This window comes from Primulina eburnea, chromosome 9 (assembly GCF_022965805.1).
Source record: "Primulina eburnea isolate SZY01 chromosome 9, ASM2296580v1, whole genome shotgun sequence".
NCBI classification, from domain to species: Eukaryota; Viridiplantae; Streptophyta; class Magnoliopsida; order Lamiales; family Gesneriaceae; genus Primulina; species Primulina eburnea.
In genome coordinates this window covers 2,546,647-2,560,736 of record NC_133109.1, presented here as the reverse complement: position 1 = coordinate 2,560,736, position 14,090 = coordinate 2,546,647, and the positions used below count along the sequence as shown (strand labels likewise).

The window sequence follows — 14,090 nt, the reverse complement described above, 5'->3', positions numbered from 1 at the left end:
TTGAAATCTAGACGTACTAGATTCAGGAATATTTACTTTATATTCTGGATGAGATACATTATCATTAGTCTTTTGAAGACCAGATATACTAATTTTTTCAAAATCAGATATAGAAGAAGTAGAATTTCTACTTTCTTCAGGAAGTTTAATTCGTAAATGTCTTTGAGATGAGAATTTTATTTCGACATCTCCATCAACATATTGAATTATACTTTCTAGCTTTCTAGATTCTTCTTTTAAAGAAGGGGCTATACTTTCCATTTTCCAGATTTCTGGCAGAGTAACTTGACTCCAATTAATTGTTTTAGGAATCATAATATTACTTTTAGTAATATCAGTTATGAAAAGAGTAGTTTCTCCTCTTTTTGAACTAATTTGATTAGTATTGATTCTAAAATTGGATATCGTTGAATTCATGACTTTGTAACAAATTCTATATAATAGAACAACATTTTCTGTTCCATCTATCATATCAAAACCTTCAGTTTTTATATTTAAAGTGAGGGCTTTCATGATATTTGGATCAGAAAGAGAAATTGGAAAATTAGGGAAACAACTAAAATGTATTGGTCCTTCGCATAATGAAGATTCTACTATTCCTAATAAGGAATCTTCGAATTTATTATGCCTTTGATCTCTTACTAAAATTAAAGCTGAAGTATTTAGACCTAATCTGGTAAGAGGTTTTAAACCTACTTGTATCATTCCCAAATGCATAAATTTGTAATTTTGCTTGTGAATATTAACAAGGTTTTGAGATAATAAACTAAATGAGTCGTATCCTCCTTTTAGAGGAATTGCTTCTTCAATTGTTTTAATAATATAGTCGGATTTAAAATTAAATCCATTAGATCTATAGATCTTCATATTAGAAGATGTTGGTATTTTCCAGTTTTGAATATTTTTCTCGAAATTTTCAGAAATAATTAATTCTTTGTTCTTAGTATTACTACTTGAAGATTTATTCTTCGTAAAAGATCGTATTAATTTATCCATTCAAGAATATGGTAGATACTGTCAAGGCTTTACCCTGCCTTACCCTTTGGCTTTACAGGCCTTATGGAACCCGACTTAAGGATTTCATTCTTTCTTTTTTCCGTCGGCTTTTTCACCGGTTGCTTACTCGGTCCACCATGTTTTATCGGACAAATCAAAAAATTCTTGAAGAGACTACATGATTGACTTTTTTATCGTCAATATTCTTCCAAATACATTTATCATAATATTCAAAAAATAACCATATCTCACCTCGACTTTGCCTAGGATAAGCAAGTTATTCAATCATGCAATCCTTCCAATATTTTAAAATATTTTCTTCCATGATAAAAAAAATGACGCATAACAACATCATCACTATATTCAATAAATGTAACAAACATATTGAAAAACATAAGTAACAACATGGATGAAGTGGGGCAGTTAAATCAAGAAAAAAATGGTTGACTCTTTAAAAATTTTGAACAAAGAAATATAGTTACTCAAAATATCCCAATCAAAGTCATGCGACATTAAAGATTCCGATGCAATACTGTTGTCATATAGAGATACTAAATTTTAAAACGCAACAAAGTGAGAAAATAATACAAAGAAATCCATTGAGTTTCATCAGAAAGAAGAATTTTTTTATATTAAATCTCATTTGTAATGACTAACTGTTTCTAATCAAGATCATATCTTATTTCACACAATAATTTTCTGCATATTTCGAATTTTTCTAGAGTAGAAGTCATGTGTTCATCAAAAGCACACATAAGTTGATAATATAAAATGCATATGTATTATGAAGGAAATTATCATCTAAAATCGATTTTAATGAATATTTAAAGTATTTAAACACAATATTATTGATACTCGCATTATATAATGTAATTTACATTATTCTCCTTTGTATTCCATAACATTAATAACATTTAAAATATATCTAGCTATAATGTATTTGATATGTGACGATTCTAATTTATCTAAAATATATATTTTTTTTGCATATTTTAAGCTTTATCAATGACATGTAAGAATTAGATAAAATTCAGATTTTACATTAGTTCAAAAATCAGTTGTCAGACTAACTCTACAATTATAAAATCGAAATATGCGAAATTAATGATTTTAAGTATCGCTTATACATATCCAAAAATATTTCTTATGTTAATTTACTAGTATTATTTAACCTGATTTCCACAGTATTTCTTAAGTTTGTGTCTAGAAATATTGTGGAAATCAGGTTAAATAATGCTAGTAAATTCAGCAAAACCTTATTGTTTAGCCATTAAAAAAGATATGCAACATTTCACAACAATTTAACAATAGTTCTTCCAAAAATTCATTTTCAATTTGTCAAAATTTTAGCATTAAGAGTATTGATTTGTTGTTGTATTGGTTTTCTACTGAATGACTGTGTAATATCAGAGTCAAGTTTATGTATCTTGATCAAATGTTTTTTCAAAAATTATGGTACCACCGGAACCACCATCCATTTTGTAAGAATATTTAGTTTTGCAAATTTTACACATGACAAAAATAGTTTTTTGTACCTAGTTTTTTTTCAAGTTTGAAGTGATCCCAAACTTCGCATTATTTTTCTCGGTTTGTAATTGTGTTGCTTGCTTGAGCGGACGAGGAACTTGTAAATTTACACCATCTTCGTTGGGTAGTTCAATATCATCTTCCTCTTCCTAGCTAGGTTCGACTTCATCAAAGTTAGAGACGTGGAGAAATATAAAATTAGAAGAATATGATTCTTGTGTAAAAATGATAATGTATTAATGAATTCATGGTGGTTTCGGTTCCGGTTCTTCTGTACCAGTTTCAGGCTTATCAGACCAAACCTGCCCATGAAGCACACCACCCAGAATGGGAGAGATTCTAAAGTTGTGCATGTACGTGACTGTATAGTTAAGAAGTGTTAAAAAAATTTGATAGTTACTACTCATATCAACAAAGTGCATCTTATTTTCGAGAGTTTCACTTTAAAACTTGAAAGTTAACCTTGTTGACTTATGGCAATTATGAGATGAGTGATCCCTCAAAAGTTTCTCAAGGTATATGAATTAAGACATAAGTACGTTGGAAAGACATGTGTTGGTAAAGTGAGGGTAGTTAAAGAATCTAAGACGTTACAAAAATGGTATAAGAGACGACCTATATTAGTACGGTGTGGTCCAAGGACGAACCAACAGAAGCTGGTGGGAAAATGACGCCTTGGAAGAGGGCGTGGATATGGTGCCAAAAGGTTGCACGTACAAGAAGCGACTCTTGGAAGGCTTTTAGGCAAATGGGAATATGAATGAATCGATCATATACTGAAATAAAGAGAGATTACAAGGTTGTGCATGCATGAGAATGCATAGTTTAGGATAACTTAAAAGATTTTTTCAGGAGCTCATCACTTAAAAACTCAAAATTTAAGCGTGCTTTGACTTGAGTAAATTTTGGGATGAGTGACTCATGAGATGTTTTTTAGGTGCACGTGAGTGAAGATATAAGCACGCTAGAAAGATACATATTGATACAATGAGGATAGTAATCGAATATGAGACGTTACATCTAAGTTCTAATCACATATTCAAATTTCCTAATTAAATTAGTTTGGATTGAACTGAACCGAAAAAATCGAATTTTTGAATTAAATCAATTCAGATTTAATCAACTGTTCACCTCTAATCTATGAGCATGGACATATTATTTATCAAAATATGATATTTTAATTAGCCAAATAATAGCTACCTTTAATTTGGCTTAAACTATTAAGATCCAACATATCTTTGTTTACATCATCAATGAGGAGTTTCATCACTATTGGTTTTCAAAATCATTTTTTATTTAATAAAATATTTAAGAATCTTTGTTGAGTTAGGCTGCGTTTGGTTCGGGTGATTAGCCGGGATAGATTATTTTATCCCGGCTAATCACCCGTTTGGTTGGATTTTTAGGAAATACGAGGGCCCGTGATAAAATTGAAAAGCCCGCACTGTAGCTACTATTTGTTGGACAAATAATACTGACAATTTAGGTGTGATAAATTATCCCACTCTTAATACCTCCTATTTTTCCAATTTTACCCTTCTCCTAAATTCAAACTCACCACCATGACCGCCGCCGGCCGACCATCCGGTTAGCGACGGTTTGCAAAAATCCGTCCCAAATAGCGACGGTTTTTGAGAACACCGTCGCTAATAGCCACGGTTTTCTCAAAAACCGTCGCTAATAGCGACGGTTTTTCAGAAATTGTCGCCGATCTGAACAAATCGGCGACGGTAAATCCGTCGCAAATAGCAACGGTTTTTTTAAAAACCGGCGCTATTAGCGACGGTTTTTAAGAAACGTTCGCCGATGTAAACAAGATCGGCGACGGTTGCCCAAAAACCGTCGCTATTCGCGACGGTTTTAGAGAAACCGTCGCCGATTTTCCGGCAATCGTTTCAGACCCTCTCACCCGCCGACCTTTTCCGGCAGACCATTTCCGCCCGACCGCCGGCCACCACCGCCACTGTCGCCGTCGCGAAGGGGAAGGGCAAATTCTTCTTTTCATCAAAAAATTCAAAATAATCCTACACTTAAAAATCTTACCAAACATAATATTATTTTACACCATATATTACAATCCTATCACAATCATTTTCTTTATCATTTACGTACTAATCATTAATTTACTCAATCCTTCAACCAAACGTAGCCTTAGTGGCATAGTTTCATCGTTTGCTTCATTCCTTTTTTCCGGGCCGTTTTGGTCATGCAAGCGGGTCAATTTCGGGCCTAGTCGGTCTGGTCTTATCTGAAGCCCGATTAAGTTTTATCTTTAATTTATCTTTTCGAATATCCGGTACCTTCGCAGCCGCCAGACATTCGCAAATGATCTCTACCAAATCACTCTTGAGGTAATTTTCCATGATCTACAGTCCTATCGAAGTTACGAATTAGTTTCTGTCCTCAAATTTTTGTTTTCAGAATTAATTTTTTAGCTTGGAGAGCAACTAATGCTTGTGCTAAATCAAAGCCCAAGCAGTACCTTCAGGTTTAGAATTTGGATTCTGGAATAGGAATTTTCATATCTACGTTTGTGAAAATTAAGTTGGATGGAGAGTTTAGCCTGATTGTTGTTTGTTATGTCGCAGAAATGCTATTTTCGCCATGATTTGAGCTATGAGTTGACAATGGATGTTAAGAAAGGAATGCTAGAAAATACCTACCGAGGGAAAGGGAAACCGGTGAAGCAGAAATGGAGAGCTGTATCTACTCAATCAAGCAGCTTTGAGCGTAAATTTTAATATTTCTTTGTTTTTTGAACAGATTTTAAGTTGTGGCTGGATTGATTCGTACGATCCCATTTCTTTGGATCGTCATGATTTTAGGCGAATGAACAGTAATGTTTTACCATTTAACAAATGGGTTATGCTTTGCATTGACTTATGAGCTGTACTGTAAAACTATATCTATGAATTTGAAATTTTGGCACGAGTTCAAGGTAACTTAAAGCTTTTAGCCTTCACCAGGTAGGTACCAAACTTGTGAAAATAGTTTTTGAGAGAAACTACTTGAACGTGGAGATGCTTTGTGATCATTGTTTGTTTTTATGATTATGTTATTTAGTGTGGGGTTATCTTTTTTTAATTTTTTGCTGTTCTAATATGTTATAAGATTACTAACTTCTTTCTTGGTACCATGCTTTATATAGCTTTTTCAATAGAATTGTATTTGTGATAACTGTGTTTTGATTTTTTTGGACTTACCTCTCTGCTCCCTCTCGTAAATATATATGAATTTAAATGAGGAGAATATAAACTATATTTGGAGTTTTTAAAGTGTAATTGGCTTGTTAATCATTTGATAAAGTAATTGTCCCGCTTTCAAGAAATATTAAATGTTACCGTGCAGTGTATTCGATGAAGAATGTGACAATTGACCGTGGAAGTTTACATGTTTCAGGTGATGGTGAAAAGGGTGAATTACAAATTCGATTGGAAAATATATATCCTGCTACTTCTTCAACTAATTTGACAGCTGAACATTCAATGTCAATGAATGTGAGTTTTCCTGTCCTTTTGTTTTCATGAAGAGTATTCTGATGTCCCTTTCTTGGTCAACTTATTCAAGGGTTTTTTTCCCCATAAATTAGAAGGTTTAAGCCAAGTTTTTAAGCCTCAACTTTTTCATAACTTACTAGATGGGATACACAGATTGGATGCGTTACTTTTTCCTAGAAAGAGAACTCCATTCAATTCAAAGTTTATTAGATGCTTTTCCTCAATCTCTGTTTAGTTTCTTTGTTTCCATGAACTGATGCAGTTTTTAATCTCGTCTTGTCTGTGTTTGTAGGTAGGTCAGTCCTTAATGCGATTCATTGCAGGGAAAGGGTATGTACGTTTACAAGTACTGTATTATTGGTGGAAAGTTGTAATTTCTGTTATAACATTTTGATCAGAAGAGGCACTCAAGAGGAGATTGAAGAGGAGACTGGAGTCAAAATTATATTACCATCATCTAGAACGGAGGACTCTATAAGTGAGCTCTTGTTCTGGAGTCCAGGACAAATTATGTTTGCAGGCATTTAATTAGTCGCTGTTTCAACTCTATGAGCCAATAATTTTATGAGTTCTTGATAGTTCAATTTAAATTTGTTTTGATCCAAAGATATACTTCTGGTTTGAATATGAATCAGGATAATGTAATAAATGATCGTTGGCTCGTGTTGTTTCTACTTTTTGTATGATTGGTCCAATTCCCTTGGGTTACTACTTGATGGTGACTTAGAAACGACAATATGGAACTTCTATGCTTTGTCAATGATTTATTTTGGAAGAAATATACCATGAAAACCTTTAAGCTTCAAAGAACCAGAAATTTTTTTGTGTTATGATTGGCAACAGACAACCTCGTTTCATTTTCCTCCGTCTGTATTATGAAACTGCCATATGCTAGTCATTTTTGGTAAAGTGTGCCTAGTTAAAACCGTATCAATAATCAATGCCATCTTTGGCATTCTCGTAGCCAATGTTCACCTCTTCCTGACAGATTCCTCTTTTAGTTTTTACTTTTTATGATTGAATATTGTTCAATAACTGGATATTGACAGACTTAAGTAACCACGCCGTACTATTTATCTGATTAACTTGTTTGACTAATTATCTTTTATTGCAGTCATTGAAGGCAACTCTATTGAAAGTGTTACTAAGGCATCTGAGAAAGTACAAATCATTATTGATAAGGTTTTGATGTCATAACTTTTATTCTTTTTGGCTTTATTAGCATTTTTTCCTTGGCCAGATGTAACCAATTTAACAACCGTATTGTTCATGGCTTCATTCTCTTCCAGACCTACCCTTATCTGACCGCCAACGATACACACAAAATTTTGTGTCTATAAAAGGTGGTTTTGTATTAACTGTACTAACTTTGAATTTATATCATAAAGTAGTTTTTGAGATACATGTGCTCACAATGATGATGTGCGACTTCAATGTACATTTCAAAACTTGTCGTGCAGCTGATACGATATAATAAGCACAATTCGAGTATGTGTGAACTCCTAATACAATGCAATAGAATTTCTCAATACCCCTTGACTCACTCTACTATGGCTTATATATACCTTTTTCTCTAATCAACAACACTAAGTAACAACCAAACGTGATTACAACTAGAGTAGTCAAAATCAGACCCGACACACCAACCCGACACGGTTCAACCCGAAAAAATCAGGTTTGGGTTTGTGGTTAATGACCCGAAAAAATGATCGGGTTGGGCCGGGTTCGGTTGACCCGTATAATTAATAAATATTATTTATATTTTTATATATTGTATTTCTGTAAAAATATTTACTGTATACTTATATCATGAGTTTTCATAATTTAATATTTATTTTATACATTTTTTATTTTTTAAACAATTGTTTATTTAATTAGTAAATGTATTTTATTTCTCTATATTTCTACTTTTAAAATTAACATTTAAATTTAAATTATATACATAAGAGAGATTCTTTTATTTTGTGTTTAAATTAAATATTATTATTACTATTTTGAATTTTATGTAATTTTTTAAAAAAATTAAAAAAATTGGGTTAGTCGGGTTGATCAGATTAGTTGGGTTCGTGTTCGGGTTGGGAGTTTTTGGGTTCGGGTCAGGTTCGGGTCGAGCAAATTTTTAATAGTACTATGCATCAACCCGGCCCACCTGAATTGACACCCCTAATTACAACTCAGAATCATAACCAACCAATATTTCCCTTCATTCAAGTGAAGTAATCATGCATCCATGTGGGTGGCTCACTCTTTGCTGGTGAGCCCTCCATTTCCTCTCCCACGTGTGTGATGGTATTTTGGTTGGGTTCTCTTGTGAGTTGCTCCTGAACTTGGGCCATTTCTATAATTCTTTTTTTTTGTCCATTCTCTACTTTGCTGGTCCAGTAGTTGGGAGCCCATGTCAATTTCCACGTGTTATCAGCAACTGCATCAACAAAGATAGTTACACAACTTTTCACACATATGCAGAAGTTCCGGTGTAAACTTGTGTCACGCCCAACTGTGTGAGAAAGTTACTTTTATGATCAGCAACCAAATCTTTGTACTCAGTCAAATTTTGAACTCTATATTTTCAACTGACTCTCACCCATCAAGTTCAACGTTTGGCATATATTTAGTCTTACAGTATTATTGGCATGCTTAGTTTCTTCAGAAAATTAAATCGATTTCAAGCTGATTGTCTTTTAAATGATGCTCACTATATTTTGTTCTGACTTAACATTGACTGATGCAAGGTTTCTTAATTATCAATCCAACATACAGGCTTTTGATAAACGAAAATTTTCACTGGTTTTCGAGAGAAAAATGTTTTTTTTCAAGGTAGAAATTTATTTTGACAAAGCACAACAGTTCTATCAAGGGAGTATAAAAGCTTTAAGCATCTGCATCCTGGTGGAAAATGTTTAACGAAAGGAAACGGACATCATAATTTTCTATCTCAGGAATCTGTTGGTTCACTGAAATTTGTTACTTGAAGTTTTTGCTTTTGTGTGATATCTGATCTGCTATATTAATGTATTGAACAGGCAGTTAATAGTCGAGCTCTTGATTATTCTCACTTTGTTTCGCTCCCTTTGGCTATTCATCCTGGATTAGTGGATAAACTCATCAATTTTCAGAAGACAATACTACAAATTGTGGCATGTGATAATGGAGAGAACCTTGACAGTGATACAAGTGGAGATAAACAACCAATGGAAGCACAAAAAATTGATGTTGTGATGAATGCTGAAAAAGGTGATGCTTATGTTGATGTACATGTTAAAAGTGATCAACACTCCAGAAAAGCATATGTGGTCAAAGATAGAGATGTTGATACACCGGTCAAAGTGAAAATAGCCAATATCCCTCTTGTAAGTTTTTATCCGAAAAAGTCAAAGACTCCCATCTCACAGTCCAGCTCTTCTAAATTAAGGGGTAAGCTTAATTATTATTTTAATCACCTTGTTTGTTTTCAACTCTTTCTCTCTGCTTCCCTGCTCCTCTCCCTTCAACAAGGACAAAATTATGCCACTATTGATTGAAACTTTCTCTTCACTCCCTTGTGGTTTAGGCTGCTTAGGATATCCTTTAACATTTGAAACCCGGCAATTGATCTCAGTAAATTTTGTGTTCTCTCTTTTCATCCATTACTCAATTTGCATTATTTGATATTTACGAAGAATAGTTATATAATGCAATTCTTCCTCTGCCTTAATCAGACTATCTCGTGCAGATTTAGGGATTGAAAAGTCAATTTTTATAAACCCCAAGACCTTTCACTTGACCATTCTCATGCTGAAGTTATGGAATAAAGAACGAGTTAATGCAGCTTCTGAGGTTTTGTGGGTAAATTTTTTAACCAAATTATGCACAGGTTGCAGACAATATTATTCGTAGTAACACTATTCCTTTTTTCTAGAGTGTCTCGTCTCAGGTCATGGATGTTTTGGACAATCGGCCAGTTTCGATCAAACTCAAAGGGCTGGTAGAATTTCTTCTGAATTAAATCTCAACTCTGACTTCAGCATTTATTTCAGTCATTGGGTGGTTACTCTTGATTGACCAAAAAAAAAATTCAGTTACACTCCCGTGTATTCCTCTACCTGACACCCCACTAGTAATATTCAGTTCTACAAACAACATATGATGCTGTTAGTGTTACTGATTTCTGGTGGTTGTAGCATTGTATCCGTTATGTTCTATTACCAATCAATCGCAAGGGTAAAACCATCCTTGGAGAAAAACACAAACACCTTCATTATGTTGTGGACGTGGCTCTGTCAAGTATTTTTAAACACACTATTACATTAATATTGATAAACCCTGCATGAGTCAGGGTGCAAAGTTTTCCATGTCTGGGTTAGGGGTTGGTTGGGGAGAAAGCTTGTTGCAACTGTGTATTACTGTTTGGTGTGGCATAATAATTTGTCTTGTTTTTTCTCAGTGCCTCTAAAATATGCATCAAAAAAGTTGAATGATATTCTTGCAGGATTGCATGAAGGGGTCTTTGGCCAAGGCTCGTGTTCTTTATGCGCCTGTAGAAGAAGTCAATGGAGAGGACCGTCTTTTGCGTGCCAGTCGTATCCATATTTTGTGGCCAATATTTTATTTCCATGTTATTTTTTTTTACCATCCGTTTGAGTAAGAGCAGCTTGAGCTGTAAATGTTCTAATTACTTGTCGACTTTTGATTTCCTTGAACTTCCTTAGAAGTTATCATTGATGCATTTGCTGAGGCTGGTTTACTCGTTGGAACAGATGCGCAGCAAAAGCTAAAGGTATTTTTTCTTTTTACTAGACAATACAAGTCCTTTCACTCCAGTGCGCTTGGAGATGTTTAATACATGACTTGTACTTATGGTTTCTGTGATGCATTGAACTTTAAGGCATAGAAAATTCAGTTCTAGTTCTGTCTGTGTGTGTTAGTGGATGGGTGGGTTCTCCCTGTGAAACAACTGAAAGTTCATTATTTTGAATTTCTTTTTCTGTGTATATATATATATATATATATATATATATATATATATATATATATATATTTGCGATGCCGCGTCATTATTTTGCTACTTTATAAATACGAAAAGTGGCTATATTGATTCCTTTGTTTGCAAACGAACAATTAGTAGCATACTTCTATTGTTTTTATTGAGAGTTTTCCTCTCGATACCGAGGCGTATGACACCGGCGTTGTTTCACAATCACATATTGCAAAACATCAAGTTTCGGAAGTACAGAATTTCCAAACCAGTCTTTATTCATAAATAGAAACATTGTCTATACAACTCCGAAATAATCACAGAATATTTTACAGCATCTGAATGTAAAAAATTAATTATTGTGTGGAAACATGCAACTTGAAATAAACTGATAATGAAAATGAAGCTTAAACATTAACAGCGGTCTTCTTTTTCCTTACCATCCCCAAAACTATTATTGTTTTTCATCTTCTAACTGATCTTCATTCTTATATGAGAGGGGAGTGAGTTTGTGAATGATATGGTCGTCGTTCAGGAAGCAGGGAAATTCTTCTCACCCTTTAAATTCATTTTTCAACTAAAACAGTAATAGCGTATGTATATAGAAATATTCTTATTTTTCAGAAATCATGTATCAGAATTACGCACTTAACAAATTATGAATTTCATGACCAATTGATATCAGTTTTCTATATGTTCTCTTCTATGAGGGGTGAGGCCAGAAATCAGGAATGTTCAGAATATATATTCTTACCATTAGTTCACAAAGTTCCTGTGTTTCAGAAATACAGATTTCAGAAATCATATTTTAAACAATATAATACCTATATGTTGGTGACTTTTAAAACATATATCTCGAGATAAAACAGAAAGTTCACTTACAGAAATATGCTCCAAAAACTTGAAGAACTTGCTGGATTTTTCTATAATTGGTCGCCTAAACAGAAAGCCTATGCTCCTCGAATTGGACAGAAATTTGGCTCGATAATTTGGCAGCACTCTTTCTCGAAATTTTGGTATGATTTTCTTGCATGTTGTGAATCTGTATCTATAGGTCTTCAAGGGTGAGTTGAGGAGTGACTCGATTCATGGTCATTCTTAAATATAATTATTCATGGTCATTAACCTCATCTTAAAAGACACCTATTCAGGGCCATTAGCCTCCTCTTGAGCATTATTCAACCAATAGATGACTGATGCATATTTTAACCTTCATTATCACCCATTAATCACCATCACTTGGTGATTACAATCTCATGGAGGTGAGGGGTCTCATGGCACATAATTCAGAAAGTTGGTTAGGATGAGTTTGGGCCACTGGACTTATCACTGAATTCTGTATAGTGACTGAGTCACAATGTTTTGATGTTTTCCCTGTAATTCATCAAAAATGAAGCTCTTTCCCACTTTAACTTGATCACTTTTCTCCTTGAAGTAAGTGCTGGCCATGCTACAATATGTACTTCTTTTATGTTCATTCTTTTTTATACTGACGATAGACTACTTTTCCCTTGGAATGCAGTTGCACGCTACTCTTATGAATGCTCGACACAGAAAGAGGTGTTATTCTGTTTGTCAGTTCATATGTTTGAGTATCTTTTATTAAAAAATCATTTACTTTGTTGGAAACTCTACCAAGGGTGCTTTAGTTTTTCTTTCATCATACTTGTTTCAGAAACAAGAACACAAGGAATCCCGACTCATTTGATGCTAGGATTATTTTTGATCGTTATGGTTCTGAAGAATGGGGAGAGTATCCTATACGTGAAGCTCATCTCTCTCAAAGGTTTGTGTACGATGAGAATGGATACTATCACTGCTGTGCCTCAATTCCATTTCCAGGAAATATTCAAGTAGAGTGATTCATTTACCAAAGATTTTCCTTGTATTTCTCTACTAGAAACTGAACAGTGTTTAGGTAGTTCTTTTTTTATGTTGGTCTTTATGTGATTTGATCTGCATCATATTGTTATTTCTGAAACTTATGAATAACACCATATCATAGAGATTTATTCTATAAATCTCAAATCTAAATAGAACTGATAGCCATCATATCACGACCATATTGATTGATCAATGACCTACATCTGGTAATCTCTTATACTTGCTATCAGTAGTATCTTCTGTGCCCTTTGCACTCTGTATAATGGTGGTATATGAAGCTGTAGTGTTAAAAAATTGCCCCTGTTAAGAAGTCGCAAAATGGGAAGCTTGGTGTTTTCTGAGAGGAAAATCACATAGTTTAACATTATTCATGAAATTTGAAATTTCCTTTGAAGGGGCGGCTGTCCCTTTCTCATCTGCCAGTGGTCTGGCCCGGCTGACAGTTGTTGAGCAAAACATGATTTGTTACGAAGTGCAGAGGTTGGTTTGTGTTAAACATACTTGATCCCCAATTCAGTGCCATTGCTTGAGTTATACCGTGAGTATATGATATTATCTTGATATTTACATAGTCAATAGTGTGCATATCTAGTAGTTGCAGTGGAGGAAAGGCTGGAAGGGCGGTTGATAAGTCTCAGATGTGAAATTTTTCACTTGGCCGAAACGACGGTTGAGAAAGCTCTCAGATGTATGATAACATCATAAATAGATGTTTGTGGCTCTCTGTGAGCCTAGACCTGGCCACGGCCGGGTCCGGGTCTGACTCGCCAGGTTGGATCGGGTTGGAAAAACCCCCGACCGTTTATTTGCTCACTTGTGACCTGTCATGGCCTGGATCTGAGTAACAGTTGGTTTTGAGTTCGGTTCGATCATTTTATTTTTTTAAAAAAAACATTTAAAAAAAAAAGACTTGCACAATTGAGCATATAAAAACTCAATCAAACATTTTGTTAGTTCAATAAAAAAAATTACATTTATTCAATAAAAGTTCTCTCATATTTCAATTTTCAACATCTTATATAAAAATATATTACATTTTATTATATTCAATCATATTCACTCATATTTCTTTCCGTCGTTCCAGTGTTTCTTCGGTTTTGTCTTGGTCTTCTTCATCGATTTTAATATGTTGTGTTCGGCTAGTGGTTTGGTCAATCATTGAGCAAATATTGGATTTCTAAATATTCCGACCTTAAGCTAGAGTGGCTCTCATCCAATACTAAAAGTTTGTT

General features: G+C 34.0%; 1 protein-coding gene across 3 annotated transcripts; it reads left to right on the top strand.

The window, feature by feature from the left end:
- The first annotated feature begins 4,696 nt into the window (after positions 1 to 4,696).
- On the top strand, positions 4,697 to 13,077 carry LOC140841107 (uncharacterized). 3 transcript variants are annotated; one of them, XM_073208307.1, is made up of 14 exons: positions 4,724 to 4,874; positions 4,945 to 5,011; positions 5,112 to 5,253; positions 5,923 to 6,020; positions 6,313 to 6,350; positions 6,422 to 6,498; positions 7,135 to 7,202; positions 9,044 to 9,434; positions 9,733 to 9,845; positions 9,919 to 9,984; positions 10,489 to 10,579; positions 10,709 to 10,776; positions 12,497 to 12,534; positions 12,650 to 13,077. In XM_073208307.1, the coding sequence occupies exons 1-14, from the start codon at positions 4,849 to 4,851 to the stop codon at positions 12,834 to 12,836; spliced, it is 1,470 nt and encodes a 489-aa protein (XP_073064408.1). In that variant the 5' UTR covers positions 4,724 to 4,848; the 3' UTR covers positions 12,837 to 13,077. The 3 variants fall into 3 exon arrangements, with proteins under 3 accessions (XP_073064409.1, XP_073064408.1, XP_073064410.1); XM_073208309.1 differs by having other exon boundaries at positions 4,725 to 4,874; positions 6,419 to 6,498; XM_073208308.1 differs by lacking the exon at positions 4,945 to 5,011 and having other exon boundaries at positions 4,697 to 4,874; positions 6,419 to 6,498.
- Positions 13,078 to 14,090: the final 1,013 nt, after the last annotated feature.

Excerpts from the sequence above, each read along its gene's own strand:
- LOC140841107 (XM_073208309.1), top strand. The coding sequence starts at position 4,849 with ATGATCTCTACCAAATCACTCTTGAG. Across the intron at positions 7,203-9,043 it reads TACAAATCATTATTGATAAG|GCAGTTAATAGTCGAGCTCT; the intron begins GTTTTGATGTCA and ends TGTATTGAACAG. Across the intron at positions 12,535-12,649 it reads AATGCTCGACACAGAAAGAG|AAACAAGAACACAAGGAATC; the intron begins GTGTTATTCTGT and ends TACTTGTTTCAG.